The sequence below is a fragment of the Leucopleurus acutus genome, assembly GCF_964270905.1.
Source record: "Leucopleurus acutus genome assembly, chromosome: 5".
In the NCBI taxonomy this organism is placed as follows: Eukaryota; Metazoa; Chordata; class Mammalia; order Artiodactyla; family Delphinidae; genus Leucopleurus; species Leucopleurus acutus.
In genome coordinates, this window is record NC_139147.1 from 129,057,529 (window position 1) to 129,074,738 (window position 17,210).

At 40.9% G+C, this 17,210-nt stretch overlaps 1 protein-coding gene across 1 annotated transcript in view; it reads left to right on the forward strand.

Moving 5' to 3' along the window:
• Positions 1–561: 561 nt before the first annotated feature.
• RYK (receptor like tyrosine kinase) overlaps positions 562–17,210 on the forward strand; it is a 101,056-nt gene continuing 84,407 nt past the window's right edge. The window contains exon 1 of the mRNA XM_082840073.1: positions 562–962. Within this exon, the coding sequence (XP_082696199.1) occupies positions 734–962 (229 nt within the window). The 5' untranslated portion in view covers positions 562–733. The remainder of the gene's footprint in view (positions 963–17,210) is intronic.

Below are 17,210 nucleotides of genomic sequence, written 5' to 3' on the forward strand. Positions count from 1 at the left end.
TATAAAAAATAAAAATTTGTAATGTGTAGGAGGAATAAGGTTAAAGTTTGCAGTTTGCTCAACAAGATCTTCTTGGAAAGTAAAAGTATACAGTATATACCCATCAAAACAGACACAGAAATGTTAATGTTGACCTCCGTTGGTAGGATAAAAGGTATTTTCTCTTTTTCTCTCCAAATAAAAAGCATGTTTCTCTTTTGCCATCAGAGCGGCCGCATCCAGGCATTTCCCTGAATCTGGAAGCCTACTCGGCTGGAGGCGCTGCCCGGGCCTGCCTGCCTGGACCCTCCATCCCGGGCGGGGGTGTGTGTGGTACAGACAAATAGACAAGCAAACATCAGGTTGGTGACAACGTGGGGCGGGGACGGGCTCCTTTACAGGGTGACCGGGGAGCCCCTCGCCTTCAGAGAACCTGGAAACCCAAAGCGCTACTCGCCGGGCTCGGGCCCGCACGGAGGAGGCGGTGCGTGCGTGCGCGCTCTCGAGGCGGCGGCGGCGCGTGCACACGCGCCACCGCGGCCCGCCTCCCGCTGCGGAAGATGCGGCCGAGGAGGCGGCGGCGGCGGCGGCGCGCTCCGGCGGTCTGAAGCGGCGGCACGGTGCCACGGGCCGGCGGCGCGATGAGCTGGGCGGCCGCCCCCGGCTCGGGGCTGTGAGGGGCTCGGGGCCGGGGGTGGGCGGCGGCGGCGCGGCGGGCGGCCCACGCTTCTCCTCGGCGGCGGCGGCGGTGGCCATGCGCAGGACGGCGCGGCCGGGGCCGCCGGGCCGGGGCCGCCTCCCGTGGACCCGCGGCCTGAGGGCCCCGCCGCCGCCGCTGCTGCTCCTGCTCGCGCTGCTGCCGCTGCTGCTCGCACCAGGCGCCGCCGCCGCCCCTGCCCCGAGGCCGCCGGCGCTGCCTCCCGCGTCCGCCGGGCCCAGCGTAAGCCTCTACCTGAGCGAGGATGAGGTGCGCCGGCTTATCGGTGAGTGGGGCCGCCTGCGCCGGGGTGGGCAGGTAGGGTCGGGCCCCGGTGCTTCCGGCCGCCGGCGGCCCAGTCCGCGCGACCTGGACCGCGGGCGGGCAGGCGCCAGCGCCCCGGGTCGCCTCTGGGCCCCGGCCTTTGCCTGCCTTGCTGGCCGGGAGGTGTGGTCCCTGCCCGGCCCCCGCCCTGGGCCAGCCTTCCGGCCTACCCCGCACGTCGCGGAAAGACCCGGGGACCCCTCGGCCCCCGGAGATCTACCCCATTCCAGCCTGCTTACAGCCTCTTTAGCCTTTCGCCTTATTCCCTAGAGGCAGACTCTTCTTCCCTGCCGCTCCAAGTTTCTTTGACCTTTCCTCAACGTGTCAGTCTAGGGCCCTGGATTTTGGATACTCGAAATCTACGTTTTATTTAGGTTAAATCTGCTGTGGTTTTGATGCCCCAGTAGAGGCCACACTACGGTGCTCATACTTTCTGGTTATCGTAGTTTTTTGTTTTGTTTTGTTTTTAAATGAGAGACAGAGATTGGTTATAAGGGCAGTACATGTTCGTGACAGTCTCCAAATCTTGGGACCGATAAGCGTATTTTACAACAGTGAATGAATCTCCAGGTAGCCGACCTTTTAGCTTTTTCAGTACCTTTTTGGTTCTTGTGTTGGAGTTTGGACTGATTCTGAATTTCTGGGCCACTCTTCTACTGAGAATACCTTGTAAGAAAAGGAGAACTTGGCTTTGGGTCAGTTGGTGGTTCTGTGCTACCTAATTAGCTTTGTCATTGGGGAATTAATTAGAAAAATGTGACTTTGTGGATTCTGGAAATGACCCCTTAGAGGAAGTTCTGTTAGAAATGGCCCCAAATGGGAAGTCTTTGGTAGTTGCAGATAGCTATACATTCACTTTCTTTTGTGTATTATGGGTCAGAAAACCACATTTTTTTTTCATTTTTATTTCATCTCAGATTTGTGGTGCGTCTAACTGTTTGAGGGGGAAAATTATTCTTTTAAGCATCCATTAGCTGTCATTTTATTCAATTTTTTTGTTATAAGACTTTCTTGAGGTCTGCTGACGTCCACTCAGTGTTAAAATGGAACTGCTTTTAAGCAGGCTGTTTAGACATTGTTACATATACGGGTTTGTCCCCTTTAACCAAAGAATGCTGTGTTTTTGTAATGTCCTGCCAGTCTATAATCCTCTTTTTAGTCTGGTGGAATTAACTGAATTTAATTTAGCTAAGTTAAAACAGCAAATTGGATTAGTACTTGAAACAAGACTAAGGTTTAGGAAAAATAATGAATGCTTATAAATTGACTCATAACATTAATTTTAAAAATATTAATGTATTATGCATGGTTTTGTAAAGGTTTTTTGGTTAAAAGCGTGTATATAATTTGTGACTTTGTTTACATGTAAGAAACCAATTGAGGTAGGGGACATGGCACAACCAGAGGCTGACATTGATTGAGTGCCTGCCATATATTTCCTCGTACATGTTTTATACACATTATTTCCTCTAATTTTCTTGTGACCCAGTGAGGTGGATATCATTATTCCTCTTTTAGAGATGAGGAAAGTGAGACTTTAACTTGCTCAAGGTCACACATTTAATAATCTTTTTTTAAAAATAATCAAACATAGTGTTGACATAGGCCACAACAAATTTCAAATTTCATTGAATGAAATAAAGATATTTATATAGAAGTTTGATTATGGCATGGTGGCAAAGAAGTCATTGCTAATTAATACTTGAAATGATGTATTTGTTACCTGATTGATGAGCATCCAGTTTGTGCCCAGGAGTGAGCTGTTGGGAAGAGGGGAGGGAGGATTTCCTCACTGATCAACCTTGGTCCACCTCTGGGACAAGGGGAACCTTCAGTAGTATTTTCTCTAATGCAAACAGAGTTGACCTGTTACAGTGGGTCTCTTGACTCTCCATCCTGCCAGATCCAGGTCCTCTCCTTCCTTCCATCTTCCTCATCTATTCTGACTTTATTTTTTGGCTGCCCCCGGCTGGGGAAGAACAATTGGGTGGGGCTGAGATGTATACCAGGCATACTGATTTCTCAGAATGCAGTTTCCCACAGGAACTCTTATGCTTATGGTGTTTAAGACTACTTGAAATACTTTGTACCATGTTTTTGTATCATTATGGGTTAAATGCCTTCTGAAAGCTGACTTGGGAAACTAACCATCACTTTATAATATTTGTAAGACAATTAATTTGCAATTCCAAGTATGAAACTTATAAATAAAGTTGGTAGTGACATCTTTATAAATTGAACTGATTGTTCTTGACATGAGAATAAGTTGTTTTAATCCAATTCATATATGCACATAGTTAAAAAAAGAAATCAAATAGTGCTAAAAGACCTCAAATGAAAAAACAGCAGTCTTCTGCCTTTGGCCTTTTTATCCTCCGGGCCCTACTTTCTAGTGGAAGCTACTATCCCAAGCTAGCTCTTTTTTTTTTTTTTCCCTGTTTTTTTTACTTTTCATATTTTGAAATCAATGTAGAATAAGCATTTCACTTCCTAGTATCATAACTGAGCAGTTGTCCGCTTCTCTTGCCCAAACCCCCCAATATAGCTACATCATTTTTAGTAAAACCAGCAGTCTGCATTTAGATTATTGTGTATATATTTATATTGTAAATTTTTATTATACATTATTATATGTATACATGTACGTATACGTACACACACACACACACATATATAAACTCACTTGTGAGTTAAATAGTGACCCATGGTTATGTTTTCTTCTCCTGTATGTTATTGTTTATCCTGGAGCAAATAAACTATAAATTTTTTGAGTCTTTTCTGTATCTATGGCTACAATCTCTCATACACTTCAAGAAATATGTTAAATGCCTTTTGATATTTTTTTTCCGGGTAACACATCAAATCATCTATCACTTTCACTTGGTTTCCTCTTAGAGACTCCCTGCTTTGGAGCCTTCCATCCTCTTCTTCCAATCGGGACAGTAGGATTATTTTTCCTGCACATACTGTACCCTTCTCTCCTGTCTTGGAGCCTCTGTTTCCTGGATCTTCTGTCTTCCTTTTTCTTTGTTTGCTTCATTTTGCTAAAGTATATCCTCAGTAGCTTACTGAGAAGGGTTGCATGGGAGGTAAATAATTTGAAGCCTTATATGTCTGAAGGTGTCTATCCTATCCTCATGCTTTATAGGTGATTTGGCTGAATTTAGAATATTAGACAGAAAAAAAAATATTTTCCCGATTTTTGGTGGCATTTTTACAGTTTTCTGGCTTTAAGGGTTTCTGATGAAAAATCCAAAATCATTCTGATTCCTTTTTTTCCTTGTGTGTTTTTTTCTTTTTGTTTGGTTGTTGTTGTTTGTTTGTTTTCTGTTTTTTGAGCTTAGGGTCTTTGTCTTTAAAAAAATTCTGTAATTTTATCAGCTTCAGGTGTGGGTCCTTCCTTCTGTTTGTGGTCCCTCTAGTCTTAGTGAGACCTTTCAATCTAGAGACTCATATCCTTCAGTTTTCAAAAATGTCTGTTCCTTCTGATGATTTCCTACCCATCACTTGTTTTGTTTGTTTCTGAGATATCTATTGGTTTGGTTATTGAATCTTCTGGAATTGATCTTCAGATACTCAACGTATGTTGCCTCTTATTTATATCTCTATGTTTGGAGGTGGGAAGAGGGGGAAATTTTCTTAATTTTGTCTTCCAAGCTCTTTTATTTTTAAAATTTTAATGATGATTTTAAATTTTAGAACTCTTTGTTTTCTGTTTCCATTTCCATTTCATTTTATTCTAATTTTATGGATGTATTATCTTCACTTATCTTTGAGGCATGTGTTTGTTGTTTTTAATTTTTTCTGTATGTTTAACATTTTTAAAATATTTCTTCTGCTTCCTCCAATGTGCCTGTTCATTTCAGAGTTCTTTTTCTGTTCATTTAGACAGTATCCGTTGATCCTTGGCTGTCTATAATTAAGAGTGAGATGCTGAAAAGTTGATTAGGGGAGGGCAAGCTTGTGGGTGGGTAGGTGGGTGGTCTATTGGCCTCCCTTGGAATGTGGGTGAACATTTCATTGGGACCCCCCCCCCCCCCCCCGCACACACACATATCAGCACCTTCACAGCTTCTTTGGGACTGGTCAGTGTCTGCAGAGAAGACACCTGCAGTCTGCTGCCTCTGGTGTGCTTGGTGGTACACCAGCCTCTGTGGTTCAGTTTTTTCAGAAAAACTTTGGGTCTCTTGCTGGACCTGGGGGCCCAACTGCTTTGAATGCCCCTCATCAGAGGCTCCCCCTTTGACAGGCCAGAGCCTCAAGCCAGCCTTTAGTGGCCCTTGTTGCATCCAGGGCTGAGTCCCTCCAGAGGTTCTGAGAGGCAGTGACCACTCCTTCAACTGCTTCCCATCTTGCAAAAGTTTGTTGAACTATATGTTGCATTGTCTTCTTTCCCTTTCTGTGTTTGTGGTTTAATGTCTTTGTGATTTCATAACTGTCATTTTAGAGGATTCCTAGGAGGATGGGGGTAAAGGCAAGTGGTCATTCTATAGTGTGTAAATGGTTGGGCTTTGACTATTGAAGAGCTGGTGATGTGTAGTTTTTTGGTACTAACAGTATTAGGAAGAGTAGTGGTGGTGGTCACAGAAATGGTTGACACTTGAATTTAGAGTGCTGCTGACGTGTGGCAATCTTGCCTGTGTCAGGTACAAAGGTAATCCCTGTTTTGGGTGTGTATTGTTACTTCCATAATATAGATGAGGAAACAGATGTGCAGGAAGTATGTAACTAGCTCATTCCTTGGTAGTAGGGCATGCAGTCTTGATAGAAGTCCATCGGTATAGAGACTCCAAAAGCCTCAGATGTTTTATGTGGCATCCCTGTGTCCCCAGGCCCTGCTTAGGCTGCAGTGTAGGCATCCATTTCTCCATTTTACTGATGAAGACTGATCTGGGGCCCTTTGGGCAGTGAATAGAGGGCCAGGTCTTGACTCAGTCTGGAATCCATATTGCCTCTTTGTCAGCTCTGGAGGAGCTGTGATTAACCAAAATGCTTAAGGAGTAGAATCGGCAAGCCTGCTGCCACATGTGTTCATCTGTGGTCTTGATTATTATCTGCATTCTCTCCTGTTCTCTATCTACTTGATAATTCTAATAGCTGAGTTCCCTGGAAGTCCAGAGCTGGTGAAATCAGTCTGTGGCTGGGGCAGTACTACGGGGTGTGGGAATAAGATGCTGATGGGTGGGGGGTATGATATAAACTGGTCATGGCAGCGGTGATGGTGGTGATGGGAATCTGTAGGAGTCAGGGGGACTTCTGAGAATAGACTCTGCCTCACACCAATTAGAAATTCACTTTGGATAACTTGCCTCTCCGTTAAAATAAATATCCTCTGAAAGAGTTAAGCGTTGTTCACATCTTTTTTAAAATCAGTTCAATACTAGTTGAGATCATTGCTCCCCAAATCAGTCCAGTAAAAATTTTTGAAGCCCAACCAAGTACCATATATTGTGGTAGAAAATGGCAATTCAAAATTACTGAATTCCTTTTCTTGAAGAACTCAAAATTTCATAGGGGAGACTAACAGTTGTATCTACAACTATAACACTGAGATAAGAGTTATACTGCTGATTGATACAAGTTTTTGTGGGAATGATTACTTTTGACTGTAGAAGGAGGGGGAGTGGAGAGGCTTAGGGGCTTTCAGGAATGTGTTCCAGGAAAGGAGACATTTGAGCCTCATCTTGAAGGATGAACTTGAAAGACAGAAAAGAGGAGCATTTCATGTCAGGCAGAGAAAATAGCACGAACAAAGCCATAGCTGTATGGAAGCAGATTTGTGTGAATTCAAGGAGTAGACTAAGGTGAGAAAATTTGGCAAAACCAGGGAGTGGCAGAATATAAAGCTGGGAGGTAGGTTGCAGTTAGGTTAGGAATTTGAAGTTTATTTTATAAGTAATGAGGAACTGTTGAACTTAGGAAAGGAGAGTATACAGATAGGACTGGGTTCTAGAAAAGACAGCTTCGGCCCCAGTGAAAAGGGTGGCTTGAAGACTGAAAAGCTGGATCTGGGAAATGGGACAGAGTCAGCCTTGTGCTGGTAAGAGGAATCAACTAGGACAGTTGAGGGGGAGTGGGATGGATTTGTGAGGAATTTTCTGGGAGTTTGGAGAAGACTTAGTGGAGGACACCTCAGGGCTAAAGAAGAGGGAGGAGTCACAGAGGAATCTGAGTTTCACATTTGGGCAGCTGAACTGAAGGACTCTTTTTGGGAAATGGTTGAGGAAAAAGAAAGATGAGATGAGCCACTTGTTCCTCTCCTCCCAGCACCTCTCTTCCTCTTCAACCTCAGGCCAAGTGTTTGGGGGAGGGCAGTGAGGGTGTCCTCTCTGCTGGTGTCTGGCATATCCTGCCACTGCCCAGACTTTGAGGAGGTGGGTGCTGGTGGAGGTGGGTTAGCACCTTGCAGCACACTCTTAATCCTGGGCATTTGGGTAGGGTTGGTGGCATTGATGCAGCATTAATTTGAATCCATGTGTTCTTCACTGGGAGAACAAGACTGAGACATTGTGCAATTGTGGGTTTTGAGGTTTTTTTTTCCTTCTTCGTGCTACACATGTGGGAGAACTCTGTCCAGTTATGGCTAACCTGTCCCCTATGAGTCATATCCTGAGTTGACTAGTCAGTTCTGAAGGTGCTGCCTGGAACACTGTTTGGATTTTAAGGATCATTTTAGAAACAAATGAAACATGTGGGTAATTTTTTGAGCATCACAAATTGAGAAGTTCCACAGCATTACTTTTGGGGTTTTAACACAGTTATGCCAGTGTTCTGAAAAAACTTGCCAGCTATACATACTAAAACAAAACAAAACAAAAACTTGACATGAAGTAGAGCCATTAGCTACTCTGAAATTATATTATGCTTAAAAGTGTGCTTTTTTGTGTTATTGTACATCAAGTACAATGTTTTCTAATCAAGATATTATTAAGCAGCTTTCATTTATGTAGGACCTCTAAAAATGTGGTGTGCCAGAACAAAAGTGTGTATTGCTGAATTAAGTAATAAACACTTATTAATTGATTCTACTTAACTATGCCCAGCAAGTGACAGTGCTGAATGGTAGAATACTTCTGAAAAGTAATTTAATAGGTCCCATTCTTGTTCATAAGACAGATATGTTGTGTCTTGTTCATAAATAATGAACATGTTCTTATATAAATGTCTTGCTCTGTGTCAACTATTTCACATATTTTCTTATATTTTATCAACCACTGGAAGTAGATGGCATTGGCATTTATCTATAGATAAAGCTGAGGCTCTGGGAAATTACAGAATTTGCTGGAGGTCACAGAGATGTCTAGGGCTATATGACTCTAAAGTGCATGCCTTCTCTACTCTGCTGCCTCTGAAAGTTAACAGTTCAGTCTTTATCTAACTAGATCATCTGAGGGGCTTAAACAAAGTACAGATTCCTATACCTACTCTGAGCAATTTGTTTAGGAGACCTGAGATGGGGCCCAGCCAGTGAGATTTTTGAATGGCATGTTGCATGAATTGTAAGATGTACGGCTTTTTCACATTTGAACATCTCTGAAATTGGAACCATTTCACAATCAATGGTGAATCATCAGTTAATTGACAGCTCTTTTTCTTTCTTAGTGGCATCTTAGTGGCACAAAAAATAATGGTGCATTTTAGATTAAATGAAATATAGTATTTTAACAAGGTGATTTTAAAAAAATAATAAATTTATTTATTTATTTTTGGCCACGTTGGGTCTTTGTTGCTGAACGCGGGCTTTCTCTAGTTGTGGCGAGCGGGGGCTACTCTTCATTATGGTGCGCAGGCTTCTCATTGCGGTGGCTTCTCTTGTTGCAGAGCATGGGCTTTAGGTGCGCAGGCTTCAGTAGTTGTGGCACGTGGGCTCAGTAGTTGTGGCTCGCGTGCTGTAGAGAGCAGGCTCAGTAGTTTGGCGCACGGGCTTAGTTGCTCCGTGGCATGTGGGATCTTCCCGGTCCAGGGCTCAAACCCGTGTCCCCTGCATTGGCAGGAGGATTCTTAACCAACGCGCCACTAGGGAAGTCCCAATAAGGTGATACTGTGAAGGAGACAGACATAATTTGCCACCTTTCCTTTTTTTTGGGTACCTGTCATGACTTTCTTTCAGAGTTGTAAAATTCACTGGTGGTAAATTATTTACTTGTGGTAATGGCTGTGTAGTAATGTCCTTGCAGGGTAGGCAAATGATGGCAGTGAGATATTACCATTAGGTTTAAGAGCAATGGCAACTCACTTTTCAGCTAGGAAGTTGCTGGCAAGAGAAATATCAGTGGTTCTCAACCTTATTTTGTGAAAGCCTTAGAGCCTTTTCCTAGACAAGGGTGTGGATCCCACACATATTAAGTTTTGCACACTGTGATGGGGGTTCTTAGACTTTGAGGACCTTACAGGGCCCCCTGATGAAAGCTTATGGGTACACCTGAATTCCTCAAAAGCTGGTTCTGGAAGGGGGCATCTATTAACATTCTATATTTCATCCTAGGATTCTTTGACCTCCTATGTGATTTTCTTTCCTTCTAGTTTTATTGAGATTTAATTTACATAAAGCACTGTGTAAGTTTAAGGTGTCCAGCATAATGATTTGACTTACATACATCATGAAATAATTAACCACAGTAGGTTTAGTGAACACCATCATCTCATATAGATAAAATATTAAAGAGAAAAATAATTTCATTCCTTGTGATGAGAACTCTTAGATTTCCTCTCTTAACAGTGTTCATATATAACATACAGCAGTGTTAATTATCTTTATCATGTACATTATATCCCTAGTACTTATTTATCTTATAACTGAAAGTTTGTACTCTTTGATTACCTTCATCCAACTCCCCCTGCCGCCTGAATTAAAAAAAAAAATTTTGCATACATTAAGGTTTATTCTGTTGTAGTTATATGGGTTTTGACAAATGCATCCAGTATAGTATCATATAGAATAATTTTGCAGCCCTAATAAGTCCCCTGTGAAGGGGGGCATTTATATTTATTAATACCTTTCCTTATATTTTAAATGTTTGCTTTTAAAAATGCATTTATTATGTAAAATTTCAAACATTCAAAAGTAGACAGAATAGTATAATGAACCTCTGTGTATCCATCATCCTGCTTCAACAATTATCAGCTCATGGCCAGTTCTGTTTGGTCTATACTTCTCCACTCCCCAATCTGCTCCCTTGTCCTACTCCCCCTCATCTTCTGCTTGGATTATTTTGAAGCAAACTCAGACATAAAATTTTGTAAAAAATTTTTTGATATGTATCTCTAAAAGATAGGAATTCTTTAAAATTTTGTAATAACTATTATCACACCTAAGAAATTAACAGTAATTCATAAATACCAAATATCTAGGCTTAGATCTTCCTGATTTCTAAATGAATGTTTATGTAGAGACTCTTGCCTGCCACCTGTTTCTTCCCTTGTCCCTGCTCCCCACCATACCACCGTTTAGTTCCTTTGGTGCCAAGCTTTTTTCACCCTAGGGTCTGCATTCGATGGTTGCTCTGCCTTATGTACTTCTCCTAGATCTTTACATGGCTAGAGCCTTCTAGATCTTAGCTTAATGTTACTTCCTCAGAGAGCCTTGCCTTCCTAGGGTTGACCCTCAGTGCCACTCTGTTCTGTCACCCTGTTTTCTTTTCCTTTTTTTTTTTAATTAATTAATTTGTGGCTACATTGGTCTTCGTTGTTGCGTGCGGCCTTTCTCTAGTTGCGGTGAGCAGGGGCTACTCTTCGTTGCGGTGCGCAGGCTTATCACTGAGGTGGCTTCTCTTGTTTCAGAGCACGGGCTCTAGGCACACGGGCTTCAGTAGTTGTGGCACACAGGCTCAGTAGTTATGGCTCGCGGGCTCTAGAGTGCAGGCTCAGTAGTCGTGGTGCATGGGCTTAGTTGCTCCGCGGCATGTGAGATCTTCCCGGACCAGGCCTTGGACCCATGTCCCCTGCATTGGCAGGAGGATTCTTAACCACTGTGCCACCAGGGAAGCCCCCACCCTGTTTTCCTTTAAGTACCTTATACTTTTGTTGTTTCCATCTCGCTCTGTAGGAAGGCTAATTCTGTTTGAGTAGAAACCTTTTATATTGTTCCACTCTGTATGCCCAGCACCTAAATCAGTACCTGGCATATAGTAGGATATTCAGTAAAAGTTCAGTGAATGAATAAATGAATGAATCATATTTTCTTTTTGTTTTTTTGGATTCACTATCTTGTGCCTTACTGGGGTCATCATTCTCTTGATCATTTCCCATTGCCCGCTAAGTTATTATCCAAAAGGGGATTGGCCTGAACTTATGAATGTAAGTTTAAATAAATTAGTTTTAATAGCTTATTTCCTTTGAAGTTGCCTGATTTTCCCAAGTCTCTGTCCCCTGAACCCCCCCTCTGGGTAAGGTGCCCCCCATCTTGGTTTCCATAGCTCTATACCATGTACAAACACATCTGTATCACTGTACCCATCATGTTCTATAGTTTCCCTACTGCATTACGGCTACCTCATGGCTTGGCACATAGCTGTCTCTCAGCAGACTGCTGGTCCACACTACAGTTGAAGGATGTAAAATATTCAAGAGAGATTCCGGAAAAATAATTAAAAACCAGAAAACAATTTCTAATCTTTCCTTCTGAAATTCTAACCTGCTGTTAATCCTAGCCAGTGTATTTTTTCATCTCGTACATTGTAGTTTTCATCTCTAGAAATTTGATTTGGGTCTTTTTATATCTTCCATGTCTCTACTTAACTTTTTGTAGGGTACAGTTACAATAGTTGTTTTAATGTCTGCTGATTCTAACATCTGCCAGTTCTGGGCTGGTTTCAGTTGATCTGTCATCTGTCTGTCTATCTACTTATTTTGCTTTTTTACATGCCTGGTAGTTTTTGACTAGATGGCAGACATTATGAATTTTACCCTGTTGGGTGCTGGATATTTTTGTATTCCTGTAATTATTCTTACATTTTGTTCTGGGACCAGTTAAGTTACTTGGAAGCAGTTTGATCTTTTCAGGTCTTGCTTTTAAGACTTGTTAGATAAGACAGGAGCAGTGCTCAGTGTAGGTCCAATTATTCCCCACTACTGAGTCAAGACCCTTCCGTGTACTTTCTCCATTGACCTATGACTCATGAGGTTTTCCAGTCTGGCTGGTGGGAATAGGTGATATTCCAAAATGTATGAAGTGCTATGCACTGTTAACCTTTTATTTTTTCTCTGCCCTTGTGTAGCTTCCTTATGCATGATCAGTACTCAGCTGAAGGCTCGAGGGGCAACCCTCTGCAGATCTCGGAAATTCTCTCTCTGTGTAGCTCTCTGTTCTCTGGTACTTTGTCCTACGTACTCTAGCTGTCTTTGTCTTTCTGAACTCTCATATACTTTGTCTGTTTTTTGATAATTTCAGACGAGAGGGTTAATCTTGTCCTGTTATTCTATCTTGTCCATAAGTGGAAATGGCCAAGGATTATCTTTTTGATTGTTTGCATCTTTTCTAAAGTTGTTTAACTCCTTAGATTATTTGTTAAAGGAGAGAATTTAGTCTAATTTCAAGAAAAAGCACTAAGGTTGTATACCTACGCATGCGTGCACATGTGCACAAATGTGGGTTTATACTAGCTAACATGGTGTGAGAAAATATTGGATTTGGAATCTGCATATTTGAGTTTTAAGTCCATCTCCTCCTTCTGTTATATGTGGGTAGGCAAGTAATTAATGTTTCCGAGTGTTGGTTTCCTCATATATGAGATGTATAACAGGATGTCTGTTATCATATTGCCATAATGTATATGAAAATGCTACATAATCCTCAAAATAATTTATTTTAGTTATTGGTGGGGGATTTGTATGTTTTTGGATAAAAACTCAAATCATAGAATGTTAGAAAGAGAGGTCACTTAGACATCACCTGGTTGATTGCCTTGGGTAGCAACATTTATCACTCGCTGAGCAATTACTTATTGAATGTACAATAGGCCTTATTTTAGGGGCTTGACATGTTTTGGTGAATAAAGCAGATATAGATCCCTGGTCTCATGGCACTAACTTCTAGCGGAGAGCTAAGTGACTTGCCTTAGAAAAGAATTCAGGTAGCTTTGGAACTTGACTCCATGTTAGCACTTGGAGTTGCTGGGAGGGAGAAACGATGTTTGTGAGTTCTCCATTGTGCTTTGAGCCCCTGGCCATAATAGCCAACTCTAAGTTACTAATGGCCTCCACGGCTGACTGAGAGTGTGTGCTCCTATTAGGAGTTGGCTATGAAAGAAATTGAACGGTGGTTATGTCAAACTGTGAGTAAATTACTCCATGTCTACTCTAGAGCTGTACTTGCAATGCATGCATGAGCTTGGTGAGATCATTTTCTTCTTTAAATAGTGCAGGAACCAATGATAAATTAGTTTCCAGAGTATCATTTTACCAGATACTAAAACATTCTCACGCTATGGCAGGGCATGCTTCATATTTTATGTTATAGTGCTAGAGATTATGGGTTACGTTTTTGTTACTATTCTTACATAGGAATTGGGGAGCACCTTTAACATCTCTGCAGTTGTGGTACAAATCACATCTTTGGGGGAATTCTTTTATGGATTTTTTTTTTAAGATGACAGCTATATTAATTGGATGTGAAATCTTGTTCCCTGATCTTGTGTTTTAGTGTCAGCCCTCTTTATAATTTCTTATCCATCTGCTGTAGTATTTTCAGATGGGGAAGGTGACGGTATTATTTGAGTCATCCATTTGAAATCAAAAGTGACAATACTCGTGAAGAGAAAAAAAAGTGACCACACTCTCCCTTTGATTCCACACAACTTCTCTCAAAGGTCATATCATCACAGGTACTAGAGAGGCAAACCTGAGCACAGCATTTGTGATGGAGAGCTTTGGGTTTCCATTTTCAGGGATCACTGAATTACAGTCAAAGTTATGTACTGAAATGGAAGACACGGGAGGGGAGATGCTTGGTACTGGAATAGTTGTATCCTGGAGCCTGATGTGTTAAAGCAGTGGCAACTAATAGCCATTCCAGTGGATTGTTTTAAGTGAGCTGTTGATTTTGATCACACATCATGTACTCTTCCTAAAGTGGCAGAGTGAGGAAAGGTGCTCAGTGATTGCAGATGCTGGCTTTTCTTTGAGAGGATCAGGAGGTTCCCTTTCTTGATGCTGACCCCCTAGCCACTTCTTAGGGACCAAAGGATGGACCTCTTGCCTTTCCTTTGAAGAGGCCAGTTTTAGGCATGGGATGAGGAGGCAGCCTGTAGGAAGGGGGTGGAGGGAAGGGGCATGTTTACTTTGTCTTCCATTGTTGATGTCTTCTTTCTCTTAAAAGCTCACTTTAATTCTTTTTATACTCTCTGTGTGTACATGTGTACTCTCAGCCCACTTCTATCCAGACATTTATGGTTGCAGGAGAAATGTAGGAGGAAAATCTGAATGGGCAGAGATCACATGAAACATCTCATTTAATCTACAAGAATATCATTTAAACAGCTATGGGGATTGAAGATTTATGTGCTTTTTCATTTTTAATTATGAAGATAGGATTCCCCTTTCCTATAGTCTAACATTTGTAAATTCCCTTCTTATGATGTAGTTAAATATTAGGTCTCAGCTAATTTTCTAGGTATAATTTGACTATAGCTAGGTTTATGAGATTTTGATGGACAAATTGTTACTTTATTGTATTTATTTCAGTTTGTTAGTTTCCATAAACCAGGAAAATTTGAAGTAAGAGCTCTGTATTTATTTAATTTCAGCATTGATTAAAATACAGAGTATTTACTGGTTTCATACGTAGTAAGTGATTTTGGCTTTTTTCCTCTGGCTTGTATACCACACTGTCCTCAGAACCTAGAAGATTATTTTGACTAAGTAAATTTTTAACTTAAGCTTTGACTAGCATTTGGAAACCATTGATGATATCATAGAATAATAGAGTTTTGGCTGACATTTGGAAACCATGGATGATATCATAGAATAATAGAATTTTGGGGCTGAGGAGGGACTTTAACTTTATCTGGTTTAACTCCCTTGTTTTATAGTTGAGAAAATTGATGCCTGGAGAAGGTGGTTAAATAATTGATTGCCAAAGGTCACTCAGCTGCTCATTAGCAAAAACTCTGCTATAGTTCTGTTTCTACATCACTTGTTTTTCTACCTTAACTGATTCCTGATGTTTTCTTTAAAACATCATTTCCCTTAAAATTTATCTTTGATGTAGTTGATTTTTATCTACAGCCAGCCATTCATGCATCTAACATTTGAGTACCTACAAATAACCTAAGACCCCAGCCTTGCTTGTGAGGTGCAAGGTAGTGGGGAAGACAGACGTGTGAACAGCTCCTGGAATGTATTTTGTTTTGTGCTGTAAGGTGGCTCTTTTTTAAAGGGAGGTGGTTTGGTCATTGACACTAATTGACCATTGTTGTGGCCTTAGGAATCCAATAGTTAACTTTTAAAATCGTTCAGAATAATTTTTAAACTATTGGTGTTATTTGAACTTGAGCTACACAGGCCAGGTCATATAGAACACAGGCCTTGAATTAAGCTTGAGCTTTTTAAAATATTGTTTAGAGGAAAATGAATATTCCTTGATGGCTGTTGAGAGTTTTGCAGAAATAACTTTGGATTTACAGCTTGAAATTTGGGTTGTTTAAAAATAACTTATGAATAAATGTCATATTTTCTAACAATAGAGTAAGATTCCTACTTTGCTGGAATTGGCAGTGAGAAATTTAAGTCTGATTATTATAGGTAATAACTGAAATGTTTTTCATCTTAGGTTCGAAGAGAAAACCTCTATACATTCTAATAACAAAATACTACCTCTTCAATCCAGGGCTGTTTGCCCTTGTTCCTGCCTGCTTTCCCGCAGAGCCCCTTTCTACCTTCCACCCACTCTAGTTCCCCAGCTCTGTCCTCTGTTCTGCTGGGCCTTTCAGTTTTATCTTGTAGAGCTCCAGTTTTGTTTTGAGGTCTCCTCTGACTCTTTCATACTGCTTCTTTATCTCTTCAGCTTAACTGAAACCTGCTTTCTTCTTGTGAGTGATGTTTTCCTCATAATACTTTCTAGTCACTGGAAGTCAGTTTTAGTACACTCCCTCCCCATTCATTGGGCAGGGGTCAGCTTTTTTTCTTTTCTTCTTTAAAAATAATAACTTATTGGGTGAAATTCACATGACATAAAATTAACCATTGTAAAGTGAACAAATTATTCAGTGACATTGAGTACATATACCATGTTGTGCGACCACCAACCCTGTCTAGTTCCAAAATATTTCCATTGCTCCAGAGTAAAACTCCTCACCCGTTAAGCAGTTTTTTCTCACCTCCCTCTTCCCCCAGCCTCTGGCAACCACCAATTTGTTTTCTATTTCTGTGGATTTATCTATCCTGGATATTTTATATAAATGGACTAATACAATATGAGACCTTTTCTATCTGGCTTCTTTTATTTAGCATAATGTTTTGGGGGTTCATTCACATTGTAGCATGTATCAATACTTCACTCCTTTTTGTGACTGAATAGTATTCCATTGCTATGTATATACCACAGTTTGTTTCTTCATTCATCTGTTGATGGACGTTTGGGCTGTTTTCACATCTTTACTATTGTGAATAATGCTTCTATGAACATGTGTGTTAAGTACTTGAGTACCTGTTTTCAGTTTTGGATATATACCTAGGAGTGGAATTGTGGGTCATGTGGTAATTCCATGTTTAACTTTTTGAGGAACCACCAAACTTTTTTACAGTGGCTGAGCCGTTTTACAGTCCCACCAGCAATGTACAGAAGTTCCAATTTTTCCATGTCCTTGCTAACACTTGCTGTTTTCTGCTTGTTTGTTTGTTTTTTAATTAATGCTATCCTTGTAAGTATAAAGTTTTACCTCATTGTGGTTTTGATTTGTATTTCCCTTATGACTGCTGGTGTTCATGTGTTTGTTGGCTATTTGTGTGTCTTCTTTGGAGAAATGTCTTTTCAAGTCCCTTGCCCATTTTTAAATTCTTTCTGTTGTTGAGTTGTAAGAGTTCTTTATATATTGTGGATACTAGACCCTTATCAAATACATAACTTGCAATATTTTCCTCCATTTTCTAGGTTGTCTTCACCTTGATAATGACTTTCAATATGTAGGGTTTTTAAAAATTTTTTAACATCTTTATTGGAGTATAATTGCTTTACAATGGTGTGTTAGTTTCTGCTTTAAAACAAAGTGAATCA